Source organism: Dipodomys merriami, unplaced genomic scaffold, assembly GCF_024711535.1.
Source record: "Dipodomys merriami isolate MVZ:Mamm:240054 unplaced genomic scaffold, mDipMer1.0.p SCAF_34, whole genome shotgun sequence".
NCBI lineage: Eukaryota > Metazoa > Chordata > Mammalia > Rodentia > Heteromyidae > Dipodomys > Dipodomys merriami.
Genome location: NW_027204937.1, coordinates 400,084 through 426,027, shown reverse-complemented (window position 1 = coordinate 426,027; position 25,944 = coordinate 400,084). Strand labels below are relative to the sequence as shown.

Here is a 25,944-nt window from a genome sequence, read left to right as displayed (position 1 = left end):
TGAGTCATCAACATTCATTTGAAACAAAAATAACAGCTACTGTTTTAACCACTCACCTGCCTTAATTTTTATTAATTCCACACTCAAGAAAGTGAAGCTGGGTGCTGGTGGCCCATACCTGTAATCCTAGCTACTCAGGAGTCTGAGATCTGAGGATTGCAGTTCAAAGCTAGCCCAGGCAAGAAAGCCCATGAGACTCTTGTCTCCAATAGACCAAAGTGGCGCTGTGGCTCAAATGGTAGAGCGCTAGCCTTGATCTGAAGAACTGAGGGACAGCGCCCAGGCCCAGAGTTCAAGGCCCTACGACTGGCAAAAAAAAAGACATGTCTTCCTAATCATTTCTATCACTTTTTTTTTAGTCCTGGGGCTTGAACTTAGCCTTAGTCTATCTGTGCTCAAGGGTAGTACTCTACTACTTGAGCCACAGTGCCACTTAAGGCTTTTTCTGTTTATGAGGACTCGAGCCCAAGGCTTCATGCATGCTAGGCAAACACTCTACCACTAAGCGACATTCCAGCTCCAGAAGATGTTGTTTTCAACTGTTTCTCCCAACAGATACCAGGGGCAGCACGGTTCAGCCCTACAGTGACCTTGTTCTGGATTCAGATTGGATTCCAGCGCCACGATAGGGGTAACTGTTAAAAGCTAGCTGGTTTCTGCCTTGATCCTGTGAGGAGCTGCAGGTAGCCCTGTGTGGCCACAGTAGTGTCACCTATTTTCCTTGCTGCTCTAGGATCACCATGTGTCTGGGTCTAACAAGAGCCTATCACGGCCAAGCTCAAAGCCACCTCGTGAAAAGTTGCCCGAGCTCCTGGAACAATTCTTCCCTCTACCTACAGTGGCATTCCTTCTTGTTTCACACAGACACAGTTCCCTGGCCTCGTCATGGATGCTGAGCCTTCTGGGGCTAGGCATTATCACCTGGTGCCCTGCAGTTCTTTTGGCCAGCTTCCCAACTACTATGCATCTTGGCAGCCTGCGATGGCTGTTGCTGTTATTGCTAGGGTAGCCCTGCTCCCTCACACACAAAGTTTCTCAGCACATGTCTGTTAGCACAGTGGCTTCCAGACATTCCTTTGGAGCTCTGGGTCCCTTTATGATACCTTAGGTTTTTGAGGCCAGGAGAGGAGGATTATGAGAGCAAACCTGGACAAGCTAGATTGCAAGACTGAGTCTCTTACCTTAGCACATTAGAAGTTCCTGGGTTCCTCATTTAGTTTCTGGTTCTGATGTGAGCTGGAAGCCTAGGCATCTAGAAGTTCACAACTTTCCAGAAAACTACACTGCATGTATGGAGATCTCACAATGAAAAACCCTGTATTACAAACATATACTAACTCAAAAACGAGATTTTAGCTGGGTGCTGGTGGCTCAAGCCTGTAATCCTAGCTACTCAGGAGGCTGAGATTTGAGGATTATGGTTCAAAGCCAGTCAGGACAGGAAAGTCTGTGAGACTCTTATTTCCATTTAACCACCAGAAAACCACAAGTGGTTCTAAAGCTCAAAGTGGTAGAGCACTAGCCTTGAGCAAAGGGACAGTGTCCAGGACCCTAGTTCAAGTCCCACTACCAACATTAAAAAAAAAAAGGGGTTTTAGGATTAGCAAGCGAGTTAATTTTAAACCTAATAAATGTATGCTTCCCTGAGTGATTTGAGGGTGATAATAGACTCCTGCTGGCTGAGAATGAGGTTCAGTTCACAGCTGGGAAACAGCCTGGAGCTGGAAGAAAGTGCTGCACACCATCTAACTGGCAGGTGTCAGCCAGCCATCACTGACTCTTTGGACTGTTATGTTGGAGGAAGGGAAGATGGACAGGGTCAGGCTTTGAGCTGCCAAAGGCCTCATAAGCTGCTGAAATTGGTACCTAACCTTTTTATTCAATAGGGAGACATGCAAGGGCATCCTGATTGCTAAGCCAGAGTTTCTTCTGGCAGCCAGGGGCAGTGTGGTATAGTATGAAGATCATAGCCTTGAAGAGACATAATCCTGGATTCACCACTTACTGGGGATGTGACCTGAGACAAATTGCTTGTCCTTTGCACGTCTGAGTCTTCATCGCTAAAATGCTCAAGTTAATGGCACCTACTTTGTAATCTGAGGCTGAGATCACTGTTGTAAAAGGCTTAACCCTCAGTCTATATTTGAGAAACCCTGCCCTTACACCTGAGGATTTCCAGTGATTTAGGAAGTCCCTCTGGGAGCTCAGGCTCTGTTGCTAACATTGTTAGCTTAAGACCTGGATCTTGTTCTCTTGGCATGATGCTTTATGGCCTTTCTTTCTGGGAAAAGTCAGGAGTAAGAACTGGGTACCACCTGCAGATCATCTCCTTGGAAATATTCACACAGTGTCCTTTACTCAGTTCTGTAACTGCTGGGTTTACCTCTTGCCATAAATTGATGAAATGGGATGTTGGCAAAAGTTAACAGGCACAGGCTAGATTATCATTGCTTATTCCTTGGGGAGATCTAGAGGCAACTATCTGGGAAATAACAGAATTAAATCTTAGGGACAAAGGCTGATGCATAACAAACACATCATGTAAGTCAAGCTTAGAATGTAAACCAAGGGCTTCATTAATATTGTTTTAATAGAAGACACACCTGCTAGGTGATCAATAAAGGAATTTAGCAAAAATCTGTTGAAATCACTACTTCCTTAACTGCTTGAATACCAAGCCTCTTCGGAGTTCTGCATTAGGATGCCAGGATGCTTTCTGGTACAGATTGCTTAGAATACAAGGCTTGCTTTTATTGGGGCAAAAATTTTGTGATATCAGCACACTCTTAAACACTTAAAAAAAATCAAGGTTAGTTTAAAACAGTAACTTACATAATGGGAATAAGACAGCGATGTACCTGATTTTCCTCAGAGTTCCTGCATCCCCCCTCACTTTCCTTGTCTGTGCACTGGTGACAATATCTGTCTCAGCAGGTGTAGACAGGCAGTTTACCCCTATATTAAGGGCAGTTCTTGTACAGTAGGTACACCATGGGCCAGCTGAAGTGGGTGGCATCCTAGTGCAAGAATGTGTCCACTGCTGCCAAGCCAGCAGCAGGCTAACAAGCTCCCATGGTTGAACTCAATTGCCCATAGCTAATGAAAATGAGTGGAGGAGGCACACACTGGGTAACTGTAATGGCAGACTCCCCTTTTGCTTCCCCAGAGCACAGATTCTGTGGGGTGATGGGAGCCCCACTGATGGGCATGTCAGGTGCTGTAGGGATCTGGCAATGGGTTGTGGCAGAGGTTTTGCAGATAACTGGTTCTAGGCAGACAGCCAGGTGGGGACAGTGTGTGACAGTGAGGGCCAAGGCCTTACCACAAGCGTGGAGTAAGGGCAGCTGAGTCAACTGTGAAGTTAGGAGCTGGTCAGCAGTGCTGGAACTCAGTGTTCACAGCAGGCTTCCTCACCCAACTTTGTGCCCTTGTCAGCAGTGTTTCATCCCAACTCAATCCCCAGCTGCCACCCTATATCCACAGAGGTAACAGACATAAGTTGGACGGTCTCCCTCCATGGCTGACTGCTGGCTCTGGGAAGGAAGAAGGGCTGCGCTTGGGTGCTTTCAGGTCAAGGGCCCAGAAGTGGAGAAGGAGGAGTTCTGACCTCCTGTCAGGGAAGCAGATGTAGCAGCACATAACTTGGCCTTGTCCTCATCCTTCCACCTCCATGGACCTCCATTTCCCCATCTCAGTAGGGGAAGGGGAAGTTTAAGTTCTTCTTGGGACCATCTGGAGTCCCAGGAATGTATACAGTGACCAGGAAGGCACCAGATAAGTCTCCTCTCTCTGGCAGGAAGCATCTGCCTCCCAGGGTAACTACACCATCTCCACACACCCCTGCCCTGCCTCCTGAAGAAGGCCAGCAATTGAATGCCACGTGTGCCTGCCCCACCTTGAGTTTGTTCTGCATAGAGGGTTAACAGAAGCCAGGAGCCTTCTTGAGGGAGGAAAAGACAGTCACATAGGGCTCAAGCCTAGGATTGCTCTTGCTGGGGCTTGTGTTTACAAGTGGGGACCTGGGAACAGACACTGGCTTATTGTATTCCTCTGTGCATTGGTTCCTTTGTTCTTCCTTTGTTTTCCTGATAGACACTCAGGAAACTCCGTGGTCCCAAAAGCTGAAGCTCAGCTGTGGGGAGTGGCAGTGAACACCTGGACACACAGGTGCACTGCAGTGTCTGAGAGGCAGGGGCAGATGTCAGAGGGCAAGGATGGGGTGCATGCCTATCAGGGAAGGGCCAGCTCTGCTGGCAGCTGGAAACACAGTGGAGGAGGAAGATAAGCAGGGGTTTAGTGGGTAGACCAGGCAGAGAAAGCACATACCTAGTCAAGGGAACTAGAGCAAAGGTTTGTGGAAGGAACTGAAATGGGCTGTGTGGACAATAGGGAGAGGCCAGCCCAGCCCAGTGATGTGTTGCTTATTTTGCTGGTCTTGAGGTAGGAATTCTGGACCTGAATGCTGCTTTGAGCTTTTGTGCTTCTGCCAGTGCTCTACTACTTGAGCCACAGCTCTACTCCCAGATTTTTTTTTTCCTCCCTGCAGTTTAGTAGAGATAGTCTCCCAGACTTTCCTGCCTGAGCTGGCTTAGAACCATGATCCTCAGATTGCAGCCTTCTGGGTAGCTAGTGATATGTGTTTCTTGTAGTCAGCAAATAGTCTACAAGTATATAAGGAATAGACTTTCACAAGGCTGAAAGTGGATCTTCTCTAAGGCAGGCAAATAGGCCTTGTTTTAAATCCACTTTGCTGCTCTATGTCCTTTGATTGGAAAACGGAGACTTTCAACACTGTAAATACTGAAAAGAATGTTCACATTCCCTGTAATTTTGTTGTAGCGACAATGTTTTTGTTTGTTTGTTTGTTTTTTGGTAGTGAGGTCTGAAGTCTGGGCCTGGGCACTGTCCTTCAGCTAGCACTCTACCATTTGAGCCATAGCGCCACTTCCAGCTTTTTCTGCTTATGTGGTGCTAAGGAATCGAACCAAAGGCCTCATTCATACCACTGAGCCATCTTCTCAACCCCTGATGTTTACTTCTGACCCAAGTTCATAATGTTCCTAAACCCAAAATGCACAACTGTTGAGGCCCTTAGGAATCTCCTCTCTCAACCTCTCACCTAACTAGGGTGGAGGGCCACAAAGCTAGGCCACCAGACTATTTAAGGACAGTATGTTGCCCACCGACCCAGGTTTCAAGCAGGCCCCTTTCTAGGCACAAAGGCTTCTCTCCAGCCACAGACACACCATGGGACCTGTGTGTCCACCACTAGTTACAGGCTCCCTCTGGCCTCTTCTGCAAGGGCTGTCCACTCAACCTTGACCAGAAGGGGCAAGCTCTATTTTCCACACCAGGCATGAGCATGAACATGCTGCAGAGTCAGAGAACTTCCACTTCTCTGCCACTCTGCTCCACTTGACAGTTCAGAAACAATGTCATGTAACATGCATGATATTTATCCTGGGCAAAAAGCAAGACTTGCCAAAAATAATCAGAAGGAAAAGGGCTGGTGGACATGGTTCAAGTAATGGCATGCCTGCTAGCAAACACATTTCAAACCCCAAGACTGCCCTCCTCTCCCCAAAACTTCAAGTTATATGAGCTGGGATTTAACAAACCCCATCACAATCACTGAGCCAGGTGTGACGGTACATATCCGTGATCCCAGCTACATAGGAAGCAATGGGTAGGAGTATTATTATTATTGTCTCTTTTTTTGGTACTGGGAATCAAACCCAGGATGTTGCAAGCACTTTGCCACTGAGCTACATCCCAGCTCTGGGTAGGAGTATTAAAATCTGAAGCTAGTCCAAGGCAAAAACAAAAAACAAAAAATCTAAAGATCTTACCTGAAAAATAACCCAAGCAAAAAAGGACTGGGAACATGGCTAATGTAATACCGTTCCTGCTTATTAGCAAGTGCCAGGCCCTGAGTTTAAATCCCATTATCATTAAAAGAAACTCGTATTTTAGATTTTTAGTTTAATGTAACATTTCTCCAGCTCAGAATGACTGACCACTGGGACTAGGCAACTTCTTGCTCTAAGGTATTTACAGGCATCCCTAGTCTGACTCACCTGATGCCAAAAGCACCTACATAGCTGTGACATCACTGGAGGGGCAAGGGAGAGAAGCAAGGGAGACAGAAGCTGGGGAGAAAATGATAGACATGGCTGACCTGGACTTGTAGAGACCCGTTCTTGGGAGGAAAGCTAACGATGCTCTGTAAATACCCCAGAGCTAATTTCTCTTCCAGAAGCAATGGGGCCCACAACACAAAACCCACAGTACTCCATCCAAAAGACAGCGGCTGGTTCAGTTTAATGTTGTATTAGTCAGCTGGGAGCTTACTTCAACACACAGTCATTCCTGTTACAATCAACGGTTGCAGGTCAGCAGCTTTGGCTGTTGCACATCTTCCTATCCTGGCACCAGGCTGAAAAGGCTGCATCTATTTGGGAAAGGGGTTCTGATGGTAAAGGGTAAACACAAGCTACCGTGCCCAGCTCCTCAAACTTCTGTCCACATGGGCACAGTCACATCTGTACCCTGTGCATAGAAGCAGAAAGTATGCGGCCCTGGGGGCAAGGGTGAGCACTGCAGGAAGTCACACAGCTATAGTTAAGGACAGTCAAAATCCTAGGAAATGGTAAAACTGAAAACAAAATTCATCCTATGACAATGCCACAACATGGGCATAAAACTGAGCTGGGTGCTGGTTACTCATGCCTGTGATCCTAGCTACTAAGGAGCTGAAATCTGAGGATTGCAGTTCAAAGCCAGCCTAGGCAGGAAAGTCTTTGAGACTAATACCCAACCATCTATCAAAAAAACTCAAAGTGGAACTGTGACTCAAGGGGTAGAATGCTAACCTTGAGAACAAAAAGATCAGGGACAAGCACCAAGGCCCTGACTTCAAGACCAAAGACAAACACATTAAAAATAAAGGGGGGGGGGGGCATAAATCCTGGCCAGGCAAAGAGAGGCATGCCTGTAACCTAAGCCTAAGGAGGCTAAGACAGGAGGATAACTTGAGCCCAGAAGTTGGGTAGAAATGTCCAAATGAGAGATGAGAGAAACTGCAAAATTTTGAGGGGTATCTAGTGGCTTTTCTACCCCATTTATTCACAGAATCTACAACACCCTATGCAGCTCTCTCCACGCTGCTCAAACAACTGTTGGCCATAGTGTCTCAGTCTTAGTCCAGGCAGAGTAGGTTTACTGCCTTGGAGGTGTCTTCTTGCACAGCCATGTTACTGGATCCAAGTCAGTTTCTTCAGGCCAGTGTGGTACCAAAGCCAACTGCTGTGGGAACTGCAGCACATGGTCCCCTTCAGAAATGGACTTCAAGGATGCCCTGACCACCATCCAGGGCTCTGGATCCACAGAGGAGAATAATGACCAGCTGGAGTCACTAACTTGGCCAGGGGGACACAATTCAGGGAAGTCACAGCTCCTTCAGCACAAGGCTAGGAAGGAGAGTGTCCTCAAGATGACAGAAAGAAAGGGCTGGACTTGTGGCATGTCCAGCAGCTTCAAATGTGCTAGATTTCAGCAGAGGAAGGTGAGGAAGGAGATCCAGGAGGTCTGGCTCCATCACTTTACCCTGTACACCTTTCTTCCCCGGAGGTAATTCTTACAAAAACTAGAGCCTCCTACACAGACTAGAAATGCTGGCGTCAGAGCTTTTACAAAGTACCTGCAAGGAACACAGCAAAGACTGGGTTAATCATCCATGGACCTTCCCGAACATACTCAAGGTGAAGCTTTGGGTGTTGGTAAACATTTGTTTGTTTGGTTGTTCCTAGGTCAATTGAAATCAGCCTGACATTCCCCCTGATAGCCTTGAAGAACCTGTAAGGCAGCACTCTAGCACAGGCTCACCTATGTCTAAACACGAAATGTAAGTATAAAATTTGCTTTTCATTCATTTCATTCCATGAGTAACTCGGGTAAGACAGGTCCCATGCTGAAAATACAAGAGATTAAAAACCATTGTTTTTGCTCTCAAGCTCAGCCCTGGTAAAGGAAGATAAAGAACCCATCAAGGATAACAAATACAACAGAGGAAGGTTTGTGAAGCACAGCATTAACCCACAGAGGCCTGATTCCCTCCACAGGCAGGGGAACAGGAAAGGCTTCCTAGAAGATGCCAAGTCTGAAGCTGGCTTTAATCTGGGGAAGGGCTGGAGGGGAGGAGAGGCCTAGGAGATTTAGGTAACCCAAGCATTTGCTGGGGCCATAAAGCAAACATGAGACAGGGCTGGAGGGGCGGACAAGCATTGACCTGCCAGGCCAAGGTAATGGCAATATGAAGGGGCCAACCTCTAGAGGGTCCTGTTTCTTGGATCCACCCAGTTCAGGGTCTGGAGTTGCCAGAAACCAGTCCTGAATGGTTCCTAAGCTATGTTAGTAATTTAAAAAGTAGCCACTTACAACACTTTCATTTAATTTTTTTTTTTTTTGTCAGTCTTAGGGCCTGAACTCTGGGCCTGGGCGCTGTCTCTTACCTCTTCTGCTCAAGGCTAGCACTTGAGCCACAGTACCACTTCTAGCCTTTTCTGCTTATGTGGTATTGAGGAATCGAACCCAGGGCCTCATGCATGCAATAGGCAAGCACTGTACCACTAAGCCACCTTCCCAGCCCCAACACTTTCATTTTCTGAAAGTATGAAGTTGATTTTCCTCCATGAATTCATCTACATTTTTTTTTTTACTTTATTTTCTTGTAAAGATGCGGTACAGAGAGGTTACAGATACATCAGTAAGGTAATGAGTACATTTCTTGTCGGGCTCCATCTATATTTTACCAAGATCTCTCCCTTATTTTTTAGACATATTGTGTTGGGAGGATCTCAGACCTTTGAAGAATTATGGGTAATTTGTTAACAATAAATAATCCTAGCTACTTAAGAGGCTGAGATCTTAAGATCGGGGCTCAAAGCCAGGCAGGCAGGAAATCCCATGAGACTCTATATCTCCAATTAACCACCAAAAAAGCCAGAAGTGAGGCTGTGGTTTAAGTGATAAAATGCTAGCCCTGTGCACAAAAGCTCAGGCACAGCACCCGGGCTGAGTTAAAGCCCCAGGATGGCACTACAATAAAAAAATAAACAGCTAAAATTTTGTCCATAAACTTTGAGAAGGACAATTTCAGCTCAGAGAAAAACACAAAGAAGTGAAGTATTGATTGGGTCTGGAGAACTTTTCCTCCGTTGCTTCCTAAGCCAAAGCAGATACAGTCTGCTTTTCCACCAATCCCATCCAGTCTGCTAGGCTCTCCAATCCATCCCCTCCTATTACAGACCTCGCCAGCAAACAGAACACTTCAAATCTGTAGAAACAAAACATCCTCTGAAACCAGAGAGAAAAGTGGCCACACTCAGGACAGAGCTTATACTCCTGAGCAGGTCCATCCATGTTATGCTTCACGTGTGTCCTAACTCAGCTCTCCGTCACCTCAATTTCCTCTTTCCTCAGCCTAAGTACAGAAGTATCTGCCTTTCTTATCCCCAGGCTCAAGGCTGGAGAAAAGCAGTCTAAGAGTCAGCTTGTTAGCCAGGTGCCCGTAGCTCACACCTGTAATCCTAGCTGCTCAGGAGGCTGAGCTCTGAGGATCGCGGTTCAAAGCCAGCCCGGGCAGGAAAGTCGGTGAAACTCTTATCTCCAATAAACCACCAGAAAACCGGAAGTGGCACTGTAGTTCAAGTGGTAGAGCGTAAGCCTTAAGCTGAAGAGCTGAAGGACAGTGCCCAGGCCCAGAGTTCAGGCCCCATGACCAAAAAAAAAGAGTCAGCTTGTTGATTCAGAGAGCTGAGACAGCCAAATTGCGCTTGCTGCCACTTCTGACCACAAAGACGCCCTCCTGCCAAGGCGCTGGCCCACAATTTACAAGGTCACTGACATCTGCTGAGAAATATGTAGGCAACAGCATTCTCATCGAGAGCCCCAGAGGCAGTGTGTGCTTGGGGTCACATGTGAGGAGAGGAGGTATATGTGTTTTTAAGAGCCACTGCTCTTTCCCACTAACAGAAGCAAGAGACACAGGCACACTCAGGAAATGGACACAAACTCAGCTGCCTTCAGGTAGAGAGGCAGGCTTTCCCTTCCCTGCCCTCTCACTCCCCCTGGTCTGGAGGTATCTGCCTGTGGTGTGATGATAGATCTTGTCACACTGCAACCTGCCCTGTGGCTGTCCTGTCACACAGCTCAGTGCCCGGAGCAAAGAAGGGGATCTGAGGCAACCACTGAGGAGCCACCTACCCTGGGAGGAGCTGGAACATCGCCCTCAGCGATACTTACCTGGGGTGCTGCAACACCTGCAGCAGCGTGCTCGTGGGGGGCACCTGGTACAGCTCTGCCCGGTCCTCATCCTCAAAGTACACCTGCAAGATTAACCAGGAGCGGGAGTCAGGGACCAAAAAGGCTTGCGCATCTCGAGGCTTGCAGAGGCACCTGGGGAGGTGGGGGGAGCCTCCTTGCCCACACCCTGTGGGCTGAGTGCTTTGACCCTGCACAAAAGGTTGTACTCAGGTCTACTCTCCAAACAGAACATGGTCCATGGGAAGAAAGCAAGCCAGTGCTCAAGCTCAGCCTGTGTAGCTTTCCCTTCCCTGAAATTTAGTCCTAGAGCCGTTAGGTATTGGAGGCAGAAGGCCATGGGGTCCAAAGAACCTGAGCAGGGGGAGAAGGCTGTGTGCAGGTCAGAGCTCAAAGAGGACAGTCACTCAGGGTGGCTGAGCAATATAGGATGTCAGAGTTAGTAAAACATGAATACAGCACCCATACTGGTGGCTCTAAGTCCCAGAAGGCTCTGGAAGGAGAGGGACCAACGAGGGTGAAAGGCTAGGCACCAGTGGCTCACACTTGTAATCCCAGCTATTCATGAGGCTAAGATCTGAGGAATGTAGTTCAGAGCCAACCTGGGCAGACAAATCTAGGAAACAGATCTCCAATTAAAAAAGATGGAAATGCTGTGTGGTTCAAGTGGTACACTGTGAGAGAAAAGGCTAAGCAGGAGTGTGAGGCCCTGAGTCAAGCCCCAGTATGGGGATAATAACAAAATAACTCATCAGTACAAACAGAAAAGGAGAAAAGTCCTATGGCACTAGACTCAGAGCAGAAGTACATCTTATTTTTACACACACACACACACACACACACACACACGTGCGCGCGTGCAAGACACCCTCGCCGTGAGGCACAGGAGCAGTGAGTCCCCTTGCCCTGAAAGAACCAAGCCTCTGTAGGAAACTATGGCTGATTTCAAAGCTGGGTTAGGAAAGCTCTATTTAATCCTGATGCATTTGTTTCAGAGAGCAAGAGCTTAAATTGGGAATAAGTCAAAAGGACACAGAAACAACTGTGAAGGGATTTCTACCAGCCAAATCCAGGATAATATAAACATTAAAAAATTACCATGGTAACATATTTTAACTCTGAATAAAGAAGAAATGATTTTAAAAAACACTGATGTAAGTAAACAAATGTTGAGAGGTTGAAGTGCAATGGGATACATTTACATAATTTCAAAGAAGAAATATATCTGGGCATGATGGCACATGCCTACAATCCCAACTACTTGGCAAGTGGAGACAGGACTAAGTTCCAGGCCAATCCAAACAAAGTTGGCAAGATCCCATCTCAAAAACAAAAAAGGTTGGGGAATAGTTCACGTGCCTAGCAAGTGCAAAGCCCTGAGTTCAATCCCGAGTTCTACACAAACAAACAAACAAAGCAAAAATAGTAATGGTAGAGAATCCTGGCAGACATGTCCTCAATCAGGTATGACCAACATCAGAACAGGACAGATGGACAGACGGAAACCAGGCACCACTGATAGGATGTAATGAGAACACAGCATTACTTCCGTGATACTCCAGCCACATATGCAGAACTCCAGCCTCGTCACAGGAGGCCTAAGACAAACCACACAGCACTCCACAAAATACATGATCTAGAATCTACACAGGGGTGTCCGTGAGGAAAGCCAAGGGATGTCCCAGAAACTCATTTTTTGTGGGAGGAGACTACAGGAGATGATCACTGAATATACTCTGTTTCTGAAAAGGAACTTTGGACTAAGGAGAACATTTCTGGGACAAACTGTGAAACCTGAAAAGAGCCTGAGGTCACTAGTAAGATGGGAGTAGGTATCCATGTTAATTTCCTGGCTTTGACAGCTATTTGGGAATTATGAAGAAAAGTTCTTGCTTGTGGAAAATGCACATGAAAGTTTTCAGGGTTGCTGGTGCATCTGCTAGCATCTTACTCTCAATATCTAGAAACTAGTATTTTTGTTTTTGAGAAAAGGTTATCATTAAAGCCTTGAACTCTTTATCATTAAAGCCTGAACTCTTGCCTCAGCCTCCTACAATACTGGGATTACATACACCACAGACAGAAATTATTCTTTCTCTGTTTTCTGAAACAGGGTCTCACTCTGTCGTCCAGACCAGCCTCAAACTCATCATGTAGCTTAGACTCCCTCAAACTCTGGATCACCATGCCTCAGACCTCTGCATGTTAGAATTATAGATGTGTACCACCAGATCTAGCAAAAGATGAATTCTCTATTCTGTAAACTGTAATGGAATATTATTCAGCCTTAAAAAGAAGGCTGTGCTAGGAATGGTGACAAACACTTGTAATACCATCTACTTCCAAGGCAAAAGCAGAAGCATGAATCCATGTGGACAAAGGTAACACAAGACTTTGTCTCAAACAGGAGAGGAAGACATAGATCAGTGGTAGAGCATTTGACACAAGGTTCTGGGTTCAATCCCCAATACACAAAAAAACCAAAAAACCTGACATATGCTATAATATGTAAGGTACAACATACCCTACGACATGAAATAAGCCCAATATGAAAGGGCAAATACGATATGATCCCACTGACATGTGGGATAATAAAATTCAGATACAAGAAGCAGGACTGGTGCAGGGAGGGGGAAAGCAGGGAGCCACTATTTCATGAGTGCAGGGTTTCAGTTGGGATGGTGGAGGACTCAGGGAGGTGGTAATGCTTACAAAGAGTGAATGTGCCAAAGAACGGCTAAATGAGCCTGGCGGTGGTAGTTCACACCTGTACGCCTAGTTATGAAGGAGGCCGAGATCTGAGGATTGTAGTTCAAAGCCAGCTGGGGCACAAAAGTCCCTGTGAGATTCTCATCTCTAATTAACCACTCAAAAACTGAAAGTGAGCTGTAGCTGAAAGTAGTAGATCACTAGCCTTGAACAAACGAGCTCAAGGACAGTGCCAAGCCCACGTTCAAGACAAAACTAGGAAAAAAAAAAAAGAATGGCTAAATGGTAAATGCTGTTTTGTATATTACTGTATTATATATATTACTATATTATATATATTACTATATTAGCACAGTGGAAAAAAAAAAAAACAGTTCATCTCTGTCCCTATTTTCTTCCCTCTAAAAAGTCCATGGAGAAGTGAACACAACGTCTCTTACCTCCAAGTGATCAGGGCAGTATTTTCGCTCTGAGTCCCAGGAGGGCATTTCACCAAACATCACCATTAAATGATCGATAAACCTAAGGATATAACGTCGTTTCTGTTATCAATGACTTCTGATCTATTCTCCTGTAGCAGTCCCTGGATACCAACTCAGAGAGAAGACTACCCAAACACACCATGCACATGTATATTTAAACCCAAAATATGGTTGTGAATCACTACTCCAAAAACACACCTTCTTTACAGACTCAGAATTGTTAAAATTCTTTAGTTAACCACATTATGAAATCAGAAGTTAAAGTAGTATGTTATTTTTTTCTAGTAACTGTTCACTTAAATGACAATGTGTATATGTTATTTAAAATGATTTCATACTTCGCCGGGCACTGGTGGCTCACGCCTGTAATCCTAGCTACTCAGGAGGCTGAGATCTGAGGATCGCGGTTCAAAGCCAGCCCGGGCAGGAGAGACCGTGAGACTCCTATCTCCAATAAACCACCAGAAAACCGGAAGTGGCACTGTAGCTCAAGTGGTAGAGCGCTAGCCTTGAGCTGAAGAGCTGAGGGACAACGCCCAGGCCCAGAGTTCAAGCCCCACGACCGACCAAAAAAAAAAAAAGATTTCATACTTCAACAGTGACACATTCCACCATTTAGTAAACACTGTACTGTGGTATTACGTTTATTAGCCCAGACATAGGAAGATGAGACTTGTGTTGTAGCGAAGCTGCTGAGTTAAGGCTCGATCAGCTATTGGATAGAGGGGTCCTATCAACCAGATTGTGTAAAAGCCCCTAAACTATACTCTTCCCTCCTCAACCAAAAATCCACTTGACCTTCCTGTTGAGACAGCAGGAAAAAGCATGCAAGCAAGCAATGGGCTCTTGGGTGAGGAAGTACCTGGAGTCCTCGTGAAAAGCAGAGATGAAATCAGACTGGGCATACTCTGGGTATAGGAAGAGCACGGGCCAACTCAGCCGGCCCTGGCCATCTAGACTTAGCCGGGCTCCGTAAGGATTCTCACTCAGACCACTTGAGACTGAATCTTCATCTTCATCTGCAGCTTCAAAGATGAGCTTGATGTTCCTAGCCTGGATTAAAGACAAGAACACACATACACACAAACCTCATTAGTTGGAGTGAGTGCAAACCCACTTCACAACATGTTCCCTGAGTGCCAGCTCTGCACAGGACTCATCTTCACTGTTCCTGAGGCCAAGCAGAGTAGGCACCACTTGTGTCACTCACCTCCAGCAGGCACCTGCCATGTGCTGGTCCTTGTGTCACAGACAGAGCTCGACAAGGCTCCCTGCCCTCAAGCCTGTTTATGGTCTAGAGAGGAGACACTATGGAAAGAATTGTAACAGAAGGCAAGAAATGTAGCTGTGGCTTAGTGGTAGAGTGCTAGCCTACCATTCATTAAGCCCTTAGTACCATGTAAGTAAAATATATAACATTTTTTTAAAAGAAAGAAAAGAGAGAAGTGGAGCTGTGAAACTGTAGACAGGGGAAGTCCAGTTGACTGACGAGGACATGCTCGGGCCCAGACTTTGAAAGGCTGAGAAAGGAGGACAGGAAGTACATTTTGTCCTAAGGAAGAATATGTGCAAGGGCACAGAGAAGACTGAAGTGAAAATACTTGTTTCTGTCTGAGGATGTGGATATGAGAAATGATGCACACTACTCCATCTTGGCAGTGCAGGACCAGTCAGAGTCTAAGGTGTAGGGACACCTCTTATGTGTGTTGAGGTTCCCAAGATTTGTACGAGAAGGGAAATCAGGGCTGGGAATGTGGCTCAGTGGTAGAGTACGTGCCTAGTATGCATGAAGCCCTGAATTCGATTCCTCAGTACCACATAAACAGAAAAGGCTAGAGGTTGCGCTGTGGCTCAAATGGTAGAGTGCTAGGCTTGAGCAAAAGAAGCTCAAGGACAGTGCCCAGGCTGTGAGTTCAAGCACCAGGACTGGCTAAATAAATAAATAAATAAAAACAGAATAAAGAGGGGAAATCACCTTCAGTCAAAATGACTTCACAACAGCCCCTTAAACTGGGGTTGGCAAACTTTTTCTTAGAGGATCAAAGAGCCTACTGAGTTTAATCAACTCTGAACTGTAATATGAAAACAGACACAGCCATAACGAACATAAGTAAAGCTACCCCTGCCTTAAACCATTAGTAAAATGCAGCACTGTGTGATATAGAGAATGTTTTATAGGTAATTGACCTAAGAGCCAGTGTTGTATTAGAGAACCAAAAATTAAAAAGAAAAGGTCTATGCATATATCTGGGCACCCCATTCTGGAAAATGGCCAAATCTTGCCCTGTGAGGGGGCATCAGGAAGAAAATCAAGAATGTATCCCTCTAGTTAACTTGCTAATATGCATTATCAGGTTGCTTTTTGGAAGGACATGGGCCACCCTGAAGTCTTCTTTCTTTCTTCTTTTTTTTTTTTTTTTTTTTTTTTGTGGGTCATGGGGCTTGAACTCTGGGCGCTGTCCCTCAGTTCTTCTGCTCAAGGCAAGCGTTCTACCACTTGAGCCACAGCTCCACTTCTGGTTTTCTGGTGGTTAATTGGAGATAAGAGTCTCATAGAGGGGCTGGGAAGGTAGCTCAGTGGTAGAGTGCTTGCCTAGCATGCATGAGGCCCTGGGTTCAATTCCTCAGCACCACATAAGCAGAAAAGGCCGGAAGTGGTGCTATGGCTCAGGTGGTAGAGCTCTAGCCTTGAGCTGAAGAGCTGAGGGATAGCACCCAGGCCCTGAGTTCAGGCCCCATGACCAGCAAAAAAAAAAAAAGAGTCTCATAGACTTTCCTGCCCAGGCTGGATCTTAGCCTCCTGAGTAGCTAGGATTACAGACGAGAGCCAACAGCACCTGGCAACATTTAAGTTTTCAAAGTCAGCAAGTGGCTCATGTGGGTAACATAACTTCCAAGTGACTTCTACGTAATATTATAATGCAACTATAAATGAACTGATCACAGAGTAAAACAGAAGACTCACCTCTCATCTCCTAGGGCTCTTGTATAAAATCTCCCTTAAGAAAACAAAGGAAGCTCAAATGGGTGACTTGCTGGATATCAAGGTTTGATATCTGCATTACACTGGTTTGAAAATAAAGGAACAAAAGGAAGGATCTTGTGCTTGCTACAGTTATAAGAGCAACATTCTAAAAATTATCCTTCTCTTACTATAACCCCTCTGCACATCACCTTTACAATAATAAAAACACTTTTTAAAAGTTAGCCTTCTTGGAGTACAGTATGACTCATGGTAAGGACCAAACTGGCTCTGAAATCCAGTGTGAAGTTTCTTCACCTTTCTGAGACTGTTCTCTCAGCTAGTAAAACAGGAGCAAGAAGACCTGCCTCAGACCTTCTAAGATGATTAACTGAAAGAACCCTTAACCCTGAGTGCACCCTCCGCTCAGGTGGTCTGCCTGCTTCACCAAGCATGGTGTGGCCAGGGCATCCCAAGAGAAGCTCCTAGCAGGCTCCCCACACTGGTGAACTTCACACACAGGGAGAGATGCCGAAGACTCACCTTGATGGCCTGGAGCAAAGCCTCATTCTGATTCTGCTCCTTCTTTTCTTTCAGTTTTGCTTTCCTCACATCCCTCTGTTCAGTCCGCTGGAAATGAAGTTCAGATGCATGAGTGTCTCTTACCCCAGCCTGCTCCTGAATGGCTACCCTGGACCCTATCCACCCCAGCTCCTGTCAAGGATGCCAGTGCTCAATACAGCCAATAAATGCTCACATAACACACCACAGCATCAGACCTACTATGGCAGAAACTAGTTCCTGTACCCAAGGGGGTCCCCGTCTACTGAGAGGTGCAGACAAGAAAAGTGTAACTAGTGTGGCTATGCGAGGGAGGGCAGTGAGACACAGGGAGTGGTAAGTGTACCTCTAAAGTGGGCTTAGACAGACCAGGATGCATCTCCAAACAACAGTGGACACTGGGGCAGACAAATACCACTTCTCTATGCGGCTGGAGAACCCAGGGCAAGAATGTATCAGAGGTTCTGCCTTCTACACAAAGAAATAAGTACCTTTTACTCAATCTGGCAAAAACAATGTGCCCAACACCAGCTGATCCTGGTTTCACCCTCACATTTGTTTCACAGCAATTTGCCAATATTTTCTGCAAAGAAGACTGCAAATATTTAAGGGTTCATAGACCATGTGCCGTCTGGTTTTGTTTATAAACCTTTAGAGAATGTAAAAAGTATGCTTTGTTACAGGCTGGATTTGGCCTGGGCATCAGTTTGCTAACTCATACTCTAAAATAAAGCACAAACCATCACTCACCTTTTCCACAAAATTAACATATGTCTTCACTGTCTTGTGAACAAAAACCCACCCTCTGAGGGAGAGTATGGCTGGTCAATTTTGGCCTCTCCTTCTGCAATCCCCTCTGCCAAGGGATGGCATCAGCTGATGGTGTCAGTTTGATGACACTCTCAAAGGCGCCCCACCCCCCCAGGACACTACCAGGACCACACACCAGTCTTGTCACGAGCATGTTCTGTGAAATAACATCTCTTAGCTAAACATCAATTAGTATTAACTGCTAGATCCCAACGCTGGTGGTATGCAACAAAACAAACCAAAAGCCCACAATCTTCCAAAATGGCAGCGCCACTTTGTATCCCTTGGCAATGTGGAAAGGTCTCGTCCCCCTCATCCTCTCCAGTATTTGTCTTGCGAGTCTTTTCCAATGCTAGCCATTCTGGGGGGTTTAACTTGCATTTCCCTGATGATGAGCTATGCTGGGCATATTGGCATGTGCTCATTGGAAACCTTTTGAGACATGTCTCTACCATTCACCCTGGTTTTACATTGTGGAGTTTTTTTCTTTTTGTATGGCAGGGAACCCTTGAGCCTCTGTGCACAACCCTCCATAGATCCTAGCACTGCACATTCGCTCACTGGATAGCTTCACTTCTAGTTTCCTTATCCATGCCTTTTGTGAAGCAAAAGTTTTTTTTATTATTATAACTAAGTCCCACTTAATAATTTTATCATTTTTGATGGACAGTTTATACCTTCATTGAAGTAGAACTCATGCAATGTAAAATTATTACCTGCTATAATGTACATCATTCAATGACCTTCAGCACGCTTACTGTATGGTGTGGCCATCAGTACATCTAGCTCTGCATTTCTGATACCCTGAAAAGGAACTTCCATCTTTCTGTTTCACCCTCAGCTCCCAGCCTATCCTCTCCTGGCCCCTGCTACTGCTAGGCTCCTTCCGCCTCCTCAATTTACCTACTCTAGATGTTTCACATAATGCAATCACACTATATGTGACCTTTTGTGTCTGGCTTCTTTCATTTAGCTTAGTTGAGGTTTACTCACATTGTATAGCAACAATCAATCCCTTTCATGATTAATACTCCCTTGTATGACTACACCAGTTACTTACCCATTCATGCAAGTATACATATAGACATAGACAAATATACTTTTTTCATTTCATACATTTTTAATTTAATCTTCATTTTAAAAAGGGGGGGGGCTGGGAAGGTAGCTCAGTGGTAGCGTGCTTGCCTCACATGCTAAGGCCCTGGGTTCGATTCCTCAGCACCACATAAACAGAAAAAGATGGAAGCAGCACTGTGGCTCAAGTGTTAGAGCGCTATCCTTGAGCTGAAGAACTCAGGGACAGTGCCCAGGCCCAGAGTTCAAGCCCCATGACCAACACAAGAAAAAAAAAACAAAACACCAAAAACAAAAAACAAAACCCCACAACTCTGAGGGTTATATTGTGTTCTTCACTTTCAAAAATGGAACCAAGCTTCAGAAATATCAGGAACTTGTCCAAGGCTATTCATACATTTAAGCATTGGCAAAAGTAGTGTTCAAGGCTAGCTGCAGAGGGTCATGCCTATAACCCAACAACTTGAACAGGTACAGCTACAGCTTCATGGCAGAGAACACAGGCTTTGAAATCACAAACCTGGTCTGGGAATCTAGCTGTCATTTACCTAGTAGACCTGGGACAAAGGACAGTATGTCTCTGAGAAACAGAAACGGAGAGCAGAATCTGCCTGGGCCATTCATCAACCTAGTCACAAGACCAAATTGTGGTGTGAGGCTGTTCCAAGGCAAAAGTAAAGTTCTAATTTTTAAAAACAGTAAAGAGTAAAAAAGGGCTGGGAGCATGGCTCAAGTGGCAAAGCAATTTCCTAGCAAGGAAGAGGCCTTGAATTCAAACCCTAGTGACACATGCACCCAGGCATGCATGTGCACACCCAAATCTGTTAAAATATCCCCTAGGACTCTTGTGTATTATTATCCCCCATTATCACTGAGCCAAGGAGACTGCTCAGTCAAGCGCCCTAGCCCAGGCCTCACTTCTCTCAGAAAACCTCTGTCTGCCTGCCAGTCTCCATGTATACCTTGCTCTTGGCAGTACTGTATATTGTACCACAGAGACCATATATTCTTTTTGTTGTTGTTGTTGTTGGTTGTGGGGCCTGAACTCGGCCTGGGCACTGTCACTCAGCTCTTCAGCTCAAGGCTAGCACTTTAGCACTTGAGTCACAGCGCCACTTCCGGCTTTTTCTGCTTATGCAGTCCTGAGGAATTGAACCCAGGGCCTCAAGTATACAAGGCAAGCACTCTACCACAGCGCCACTTCCGGCTTTTTCTGCTTATGCAGTCCTGAGGAATTGAACCCAGGGCCTCAAGTATACAAGGCAAGCACTCTACCACTGAGCCATCTTTCCAGCCCACGAGACCATATATTCTTGCTCACCTTTACTTACTTGTTTGCTTATGTGTGTTCTTCAAGGGTAAGGATGATTTGTGTGTGTGTGTGGGGGGGGGGGGGAAATTGGTTATTGTGCTAGGGACTAAACTCAGGGCCTCATGTATAAAAAACATACACTGTGCCATTCAACCATAACCCCAGTGGCTAGGAAAAACTCTACAATGACCAAAAAGACACCACCTGGGTAATACTAACTAGCAAATGTCAACTGTCTGTTGTTACTCACCCTCAACTTGTCTGCTTTAGACCTCATCTCTATAAGTTTCTTCTCCTTGGCATCTATTTGCAGTCCTTCATCACACCAGCTCACAGCCTCAGCAAAGTGTTTCAATTCCAGATGGCACAGGGCCCCTGCAGAAACCATAGCCTTTGTGTCTAGGAGTAACGAGAAAATCCACTGGCCCCCACAGCACCAGCCACCCCTGAAGGGGAACAGGCTGTCATCCCCTGTTCTTCAGCTCCCACACAGGAAAAATACATTTTATATCTTAGATCAGAAATATCCTATTTCTAGTGCCCATTCAGCTCAAAACTCTTGTAAGTCTCCCAGTGTTAAGAACTCTATAAGTAAAGAATTCTTGGGGTCAGAGGCATGGCTCAGTTGGTAGAGCACCAGCCAATAAGTAAAAACAGGTACCAAGTTCAAGTCCTGGTCTTAGACAAAGACAAAACAAAAAAACAAAATACTACAGCTTCATGGCAGAGAATACAGGCTTTGAAATCACAAACCTGGGCTGGGAATCTGGCTGTCATTTACCCACTTGGACAAAGGACAGCACCTCTCTGAACTTCAGACAAACAGAGAGAAAAGAATCTGCCTGGGTCATTCATCAACCTAGTCACAAGACCAAAGACTAAAGACATTAGGTACCTGCTAATTTTGTTCTTTATGGCTATCCATGTAATCAGTCTCTCTTTCTGCCCCAATCCCATGCATACTAGGCTTTTCTAAGTGTTAAACTGTAAAGGCAATGTCACAGGAACCTAATACCCTCATAGAGATGAGCAGACTGACAACAAGAGAGGTCATCTTGCCAAGGTCACATTAGAAAGTAAAACTGAGCCGGGCACTGGTGGCTCACGCCTGTAATCCTAGCTACTCAGGAGGCTGAGATCTGAGGATCACGGTTCAAAGCCAGCCTGGGCAGGAGAGACTGTGAGACTCCTATCTCCAATAAACCACCAGAAAACCGGAAGTGGCGCTGTAGCTCAAATGGTAGAGCACTCGCCTTGAGCTGAAGAGCTGAGGGACAGCGCCCAGGCCCAGAGTTCAAGCCCCACAACCGACAAAATAAATAAATAAATAAATAAAAGAAAGTAAAACTGAGCCAGGCACTGGTGGCTCACACCTGCAATTCTAGCTACTCAGGAAGCTGAGATCTGAGGATCATGGTTCAAAGCAAGCCTGGGCAGGAAAGTCCGTGAGACTCTTATCTCCAATAAACCAACAGAAAACCGGAAGTGGTGCTGTGTCTCAAGTGGCAGAGTGCTCTCCTTGAGCTGAAGAGCTGAGGGACAGCGCCCAAGCACAGAGTTCAAGCCCCACAACCAACAACAACAACAAAAAGAAGGTGGTAAAACTGAGAACTGAATCAAGATTTCCAGGCTGAGACTAACTCTACAAGACTACAGTATGTGCCAGTCTTTATCCAGAACTTTCTCTCCTCTAAGCTAAGGGGGTTGAACCTATTTGCCACTCCTTAGCCAATAGCGTCCAAAGAGGCACAACTTGAGAAGCATTTAGGCTGTTCCATGAGAATAAAGGGAGGACTGAGAAGTGATGAATAAAGCTTCAAAAGCAACTATGAATTTCTCAAAGAAAAGATGAAGTACAGACGTAATAAAGGCATTATTACATAGAAGGGTCAGACTGTACGAGAACAAAACAGTTCAGGAAAACCTCAGCATCAGAGTTATCTGCAAAGGTCCTACAACTATTCCTTTAATTAATATTAACATGGCATTTGAAGATTTTTGCCTTTCAATTAACGAATTTGAAAAGAAGTAATTAGAATATGACTTTTGGAACTGCTTTAATTAATTTTATTTTTTATTGATTTAATATTAGGAGTTTCAATTTTCTACAACTTTTTAAGGCATACAGAGTTTGAGCTGAATGGGCACTACTCCTTGAGGAATCCTTTCAAAAGGAACAGGAACTCAATACCAAAAACAAGATGACCTCACTGCAGCATCCTAGCACTTCAGTATCAAGACTTAAGTGGTACTTTTTAGAGCGGTGATAGCAATGACAGTGCTAGTCATGGTGTAGTTTTATAGGACTTACCTCTTATTATGGCTTTGAGGTGGCTGGGTTTTAGCTTCCTGGCAGCTGTCACATCACTAAGAGCAGAACGAAAATTACCTAATAAAAGCCATCGAGAAAAAGATACCAAGTTTTGAGACAGAACGTTCAGGATATTTCTGATCTAAGATAATATAAAAATATTCTTCTTGGGGCTGGGAAGGTGGCTCAGTGGTAGAGTGCTTTCTGCGCATGCATGAGGCCCTCAGTACCACATAAGGCCCTCAGTACCACATAAACACAGTGGCACTATGGCTCAGGTGGTAGAGCGCTAGCCTTGAGCTGAAGAGCTAAAGGAACAGCACCCAGGCCAGAGTTCAAGCCTCCGACTGACAAAACAAAAAACAACTTTTCTTGTGTGGGAGCTGAGTAACAGGGGGTGACAGCCTGTTTCCCTTCAGGGGTGGCTGGTGGCTGTAGGGGGTCAGGTGGATTTGCTCATTACGCCTAGAAACAAAGGCTATGTATGGTTTCTGAAGGTGTCCTATACCATCTGGAATTGAAACAAAAACTTTCTAGTACAATATTAATCCTTCTAGCATCTTTTGGCAGGATAAAAGGTCAAAACAATTTTTTTAAAAAAGGTTTTTTTGCTTGTTTTCTCTAAAGAAGAGAAGCATTCAAGGACTGGGGGTGTGGCTCAAGTGGCAGAGTGCTTGCCTAGAAAGTGTGAGGCATTGAATTCAAGCATTAGTACCACTCACAAACAATTACAGAAGCATCTTGGTTTAAAACTTACCGGGCTGGGAAGGTGGCTCAGTGGTAGAGTGCTTGCCTTGCATGCATGAGGCCCTGGGTTCAATTCTTCAGCACCACATAAGCAAAAAAGCTGGAAGTGGTGTTGTGGCTCAAGTGGTAGAGTGCTAGCCTTGAACTGAAGAGCTAAGGGACATTGCCCAGGCCCAGAGTTCAGGCCCCAACAACCGTCAAAAAAAAAAAAAATCTAAAAAAACTTACAGAGTGACTAAGTCACTCTTCTGGTCCAGTTAAAATTACACAATACCTGTTTCCCATCTTCCTATGTCTAGTTGAAAGATCAGAATACAATTATTCCAGGTTTCTGAACAGCCCCTCTTTCTCTGATATTCTTAAACCTCCCAATAGCCAGCACAATAGCCTTTTATCCTAAGTTAATTCTTTTTAAAGTACTTAATGAAATAAATTACCAAGATAGTACTGAGCTGCAGCCCGGTTTGTGTAAAGGACAGCATTCAAATCAGGATCTGCACATTTCTTCTTTAATCCTTCAGTGTATGAAATCACAGCTTTCTTATAGTCTTTTTCTTTAAAGTAGTCATTACCTTCATCTTTATAGGTCTTGGCTTGTTCTGCAAAAAAGAAGAAAAATATTTTCTACTTTTAAAAAGAGTTCTAGGGCTGAAAAGGTGGCTCAGTGGTAGAGTGCTTGCCTTGCATGCATGAAGCCCTGGGTTCGATTCCTCAGCACCACCTAAGCAGAAAAAGCCAGAAGTGGCACTGTGGCTCAAGTGGTAGAGCACTAGCCTTGAGCTGAGGGACAGCACCCAGGCCTAGAGTTCAGGCCCCACGACCGGACCCAAAAAAAAAAAACAAAAAAAAAACCAGCAACAACAACAAAAAAGATTTCTACTTTTTAAAAGATTCTAAATCATGTAATAACCTAATATATGATAAACAGAAGAGAAAAAAGCAATAGAAAAAGGAAACACAAATCAAAGTTATGTTAAAAAATGGATATCAATATGGAGAAACATCATCAAACAAACAATGCTATGATCAATTCCAAGTATCTCACAAGAAGCATGAAGGAAAGAATATATGCATCCGAGCTTTTAAGAACTTTGTTTTTTAATTACTAAGAAAATAGGAGGAAATTATACTTCTGATTTTGCTTACATTTTCATGCTCTGGAGTGCAAATTTTCCTTGCCATAGTAAAAGCCTATGAAACTGTTCCATTTCAGCTTCAATTGCCAATCCACTGTAAGTTCACTCTCAGCCAGCATTTCAACAGCATTTGGTATAGCTATAGTAAGATATATGTGTGTATAAGTACATACATGTATACATATATACACAAATATACATATATATATTATGTGTATATACACAAACACACCTAAGTGTTGGCCCTTATTACATGTTTGTCCTGATTCTTTAGGATAATTTGGCTTCTCACTGGAGCCTGACCTTGGAGGGCAGGAACCGTGCAAACAGTTGCTATCTAAAGAAATACATGTGAGCTGGGTGCTGGTGGCTCACACCAGTAATCCTAGCTAGCTACTCAGGAGATGGAGATCTGAGTATGGCGTTTGAAACTGGGCAGAAAAGTCCATAAGACTCTTATGACCAATAAACTACTCAGAAAAAGTCGGGAGTGGTGCTGTGACTCAAGTGGTACAAAGTTAGCCTTCAGCAAAAGCTCTCAGGGACAGACCAGGCCCTGAGTGCAAGCCGGCAAAAAAAGAAGAGGAGGAAGAGGAGGCGGAGGAGGAGGTGGAAGAGGAGGAGGAAGGAGAAAAAAAAGGATGTGTGGAATGATGCTGGGGGCGTGGCTCGAGTGGCAGAGCTTTGTGGAGTGAATTGGTGACAAGTTAGGGTCAGCTCACTACTTGCTACCAGTCAGAACTGTTCTCACACTTCACCACAACTCAGTGGAGACACAAATCAAATGCTAGTTATGTAATATACCTTCTGAAGATCGCTCCTCATCATATATAATTGACTGGAGACAAGCCAAGTCAGGATTCTCTTTGGGATCAATTTCCGATGGTGCTTTCTTCATAAATAGGGGAATCTTGTCGAATTCCTGGATAAAATTTGGAGAATGAAGTACATGAACGGATTTTCTGAGTAGATCCAATGCCATGACTCATTATCAAATCTCACCAATGTTAGGTCTGAATGGCCAGCTGTCCTTATCTTAATCAACGGCTATCATCTACACGTGCCTCAGTTTCCCTATTTTAAAACGAGAGCGCAGATACCCCCACACACGTGCGGAGTCCCCACGGTGGCCCACCTCCTCCCACTGGTCCTCGTGGAAGCCGCCGCGGTAAGGCTGACTCTGGAACTTCTCCAGGAAGGAGTCGAAGTCGTCCTCGGCGGCGGCGTCTGGCGGCGACGGCTCCATGGCACTTCGAAGTTCTCCAGCTGCGGTTCCAGGGACTCTGAGCAGAGCTCGGAAACTCCTTCCGGCGGAGCGGTGTCCTTCCCTCAACCCTCCCCGCGCTACAGCCGGCCCGCGCGCCCGGGGTTCCGCCTGCCTGGATGCCGGGCCTACCGGGGGCGTGGCCAGCCCAGGGGTGTGGCCGATCGGTGCACCTTGAGTTCCGCTGTCTCGTGGGGGCGTGGTCTTCTAGAGGGTGTGGCCTGACTACTCCTGGAGTTCCACTGGCTTTGAAGCA

At 45.3% G+C, this 25,944-nt stretch overlaps 1 protein-coding gene across 1 annotated transcript; it reads right to left on the bottom strand.

Annotated features, from left to right (window-relative positions):
* Window positions 1-6,297: 6,297 nt before the first annotated feature.
* Window positions 6,298-25,707, bottom strand: Ttc4 (tetratricopeptide repeat domain 4). The gene is made up of 10 exons (XM_069987126.1): window positions 25,560-25,707; window positions 25,229-25,346; window positions 23,726-23,887; window positions 22,542-22,619; window positions 20,481-20,605; window positions 17,017-17,103; window positions 14,374-14,564; window positions 13,470-13,551; window positions 10,303-10,385; window positions 6,298-7,699 (listed from the first exon to the last, which is right to left on the bottom strand). Exons 1-10 carry the CDS (start codon window positions 25,668-25,670, stop codon window positions 7,597-7,599), a joined length of 1,140 nt encoding a protein of 379 aa, XP_069843227.1. The 5' UTR covers window positions 25,671-25,707; the 3' UTR covers window positions 6,298-7,596.
* Between the last annotated feature and the right edge of the window lie 237 nt (window positions 25,708-25,944).

What these genes read in the sequence shown, in the direction of transcription:
- Ttc4 (XM_069987126.1), bottom strand. Translation starts at nt 25,670, where the DNA reads ATGGAGCCGTCGCCGCCAGACGCCGCCGCCGAGGACGACTTCGACTCC. An exon ending in TGAGGAGCGATCTTCAGAAG is followed by an intron (nt 23,888 to 25,228) that starts GTATATTACATA and finishes TCTTTTTTGCAG; the next exon opens with AACAAGCCAAGACCTATAAA. An exon ending in ACTGCCCTGATCACTTGGAG is followed by an intron (nt 10,386 to 13,469) that starts GTAAGAGACGTT and finishes TTAATCTTGCAG; the next exon opens with GTGTACTTTGAGGATGAGGA.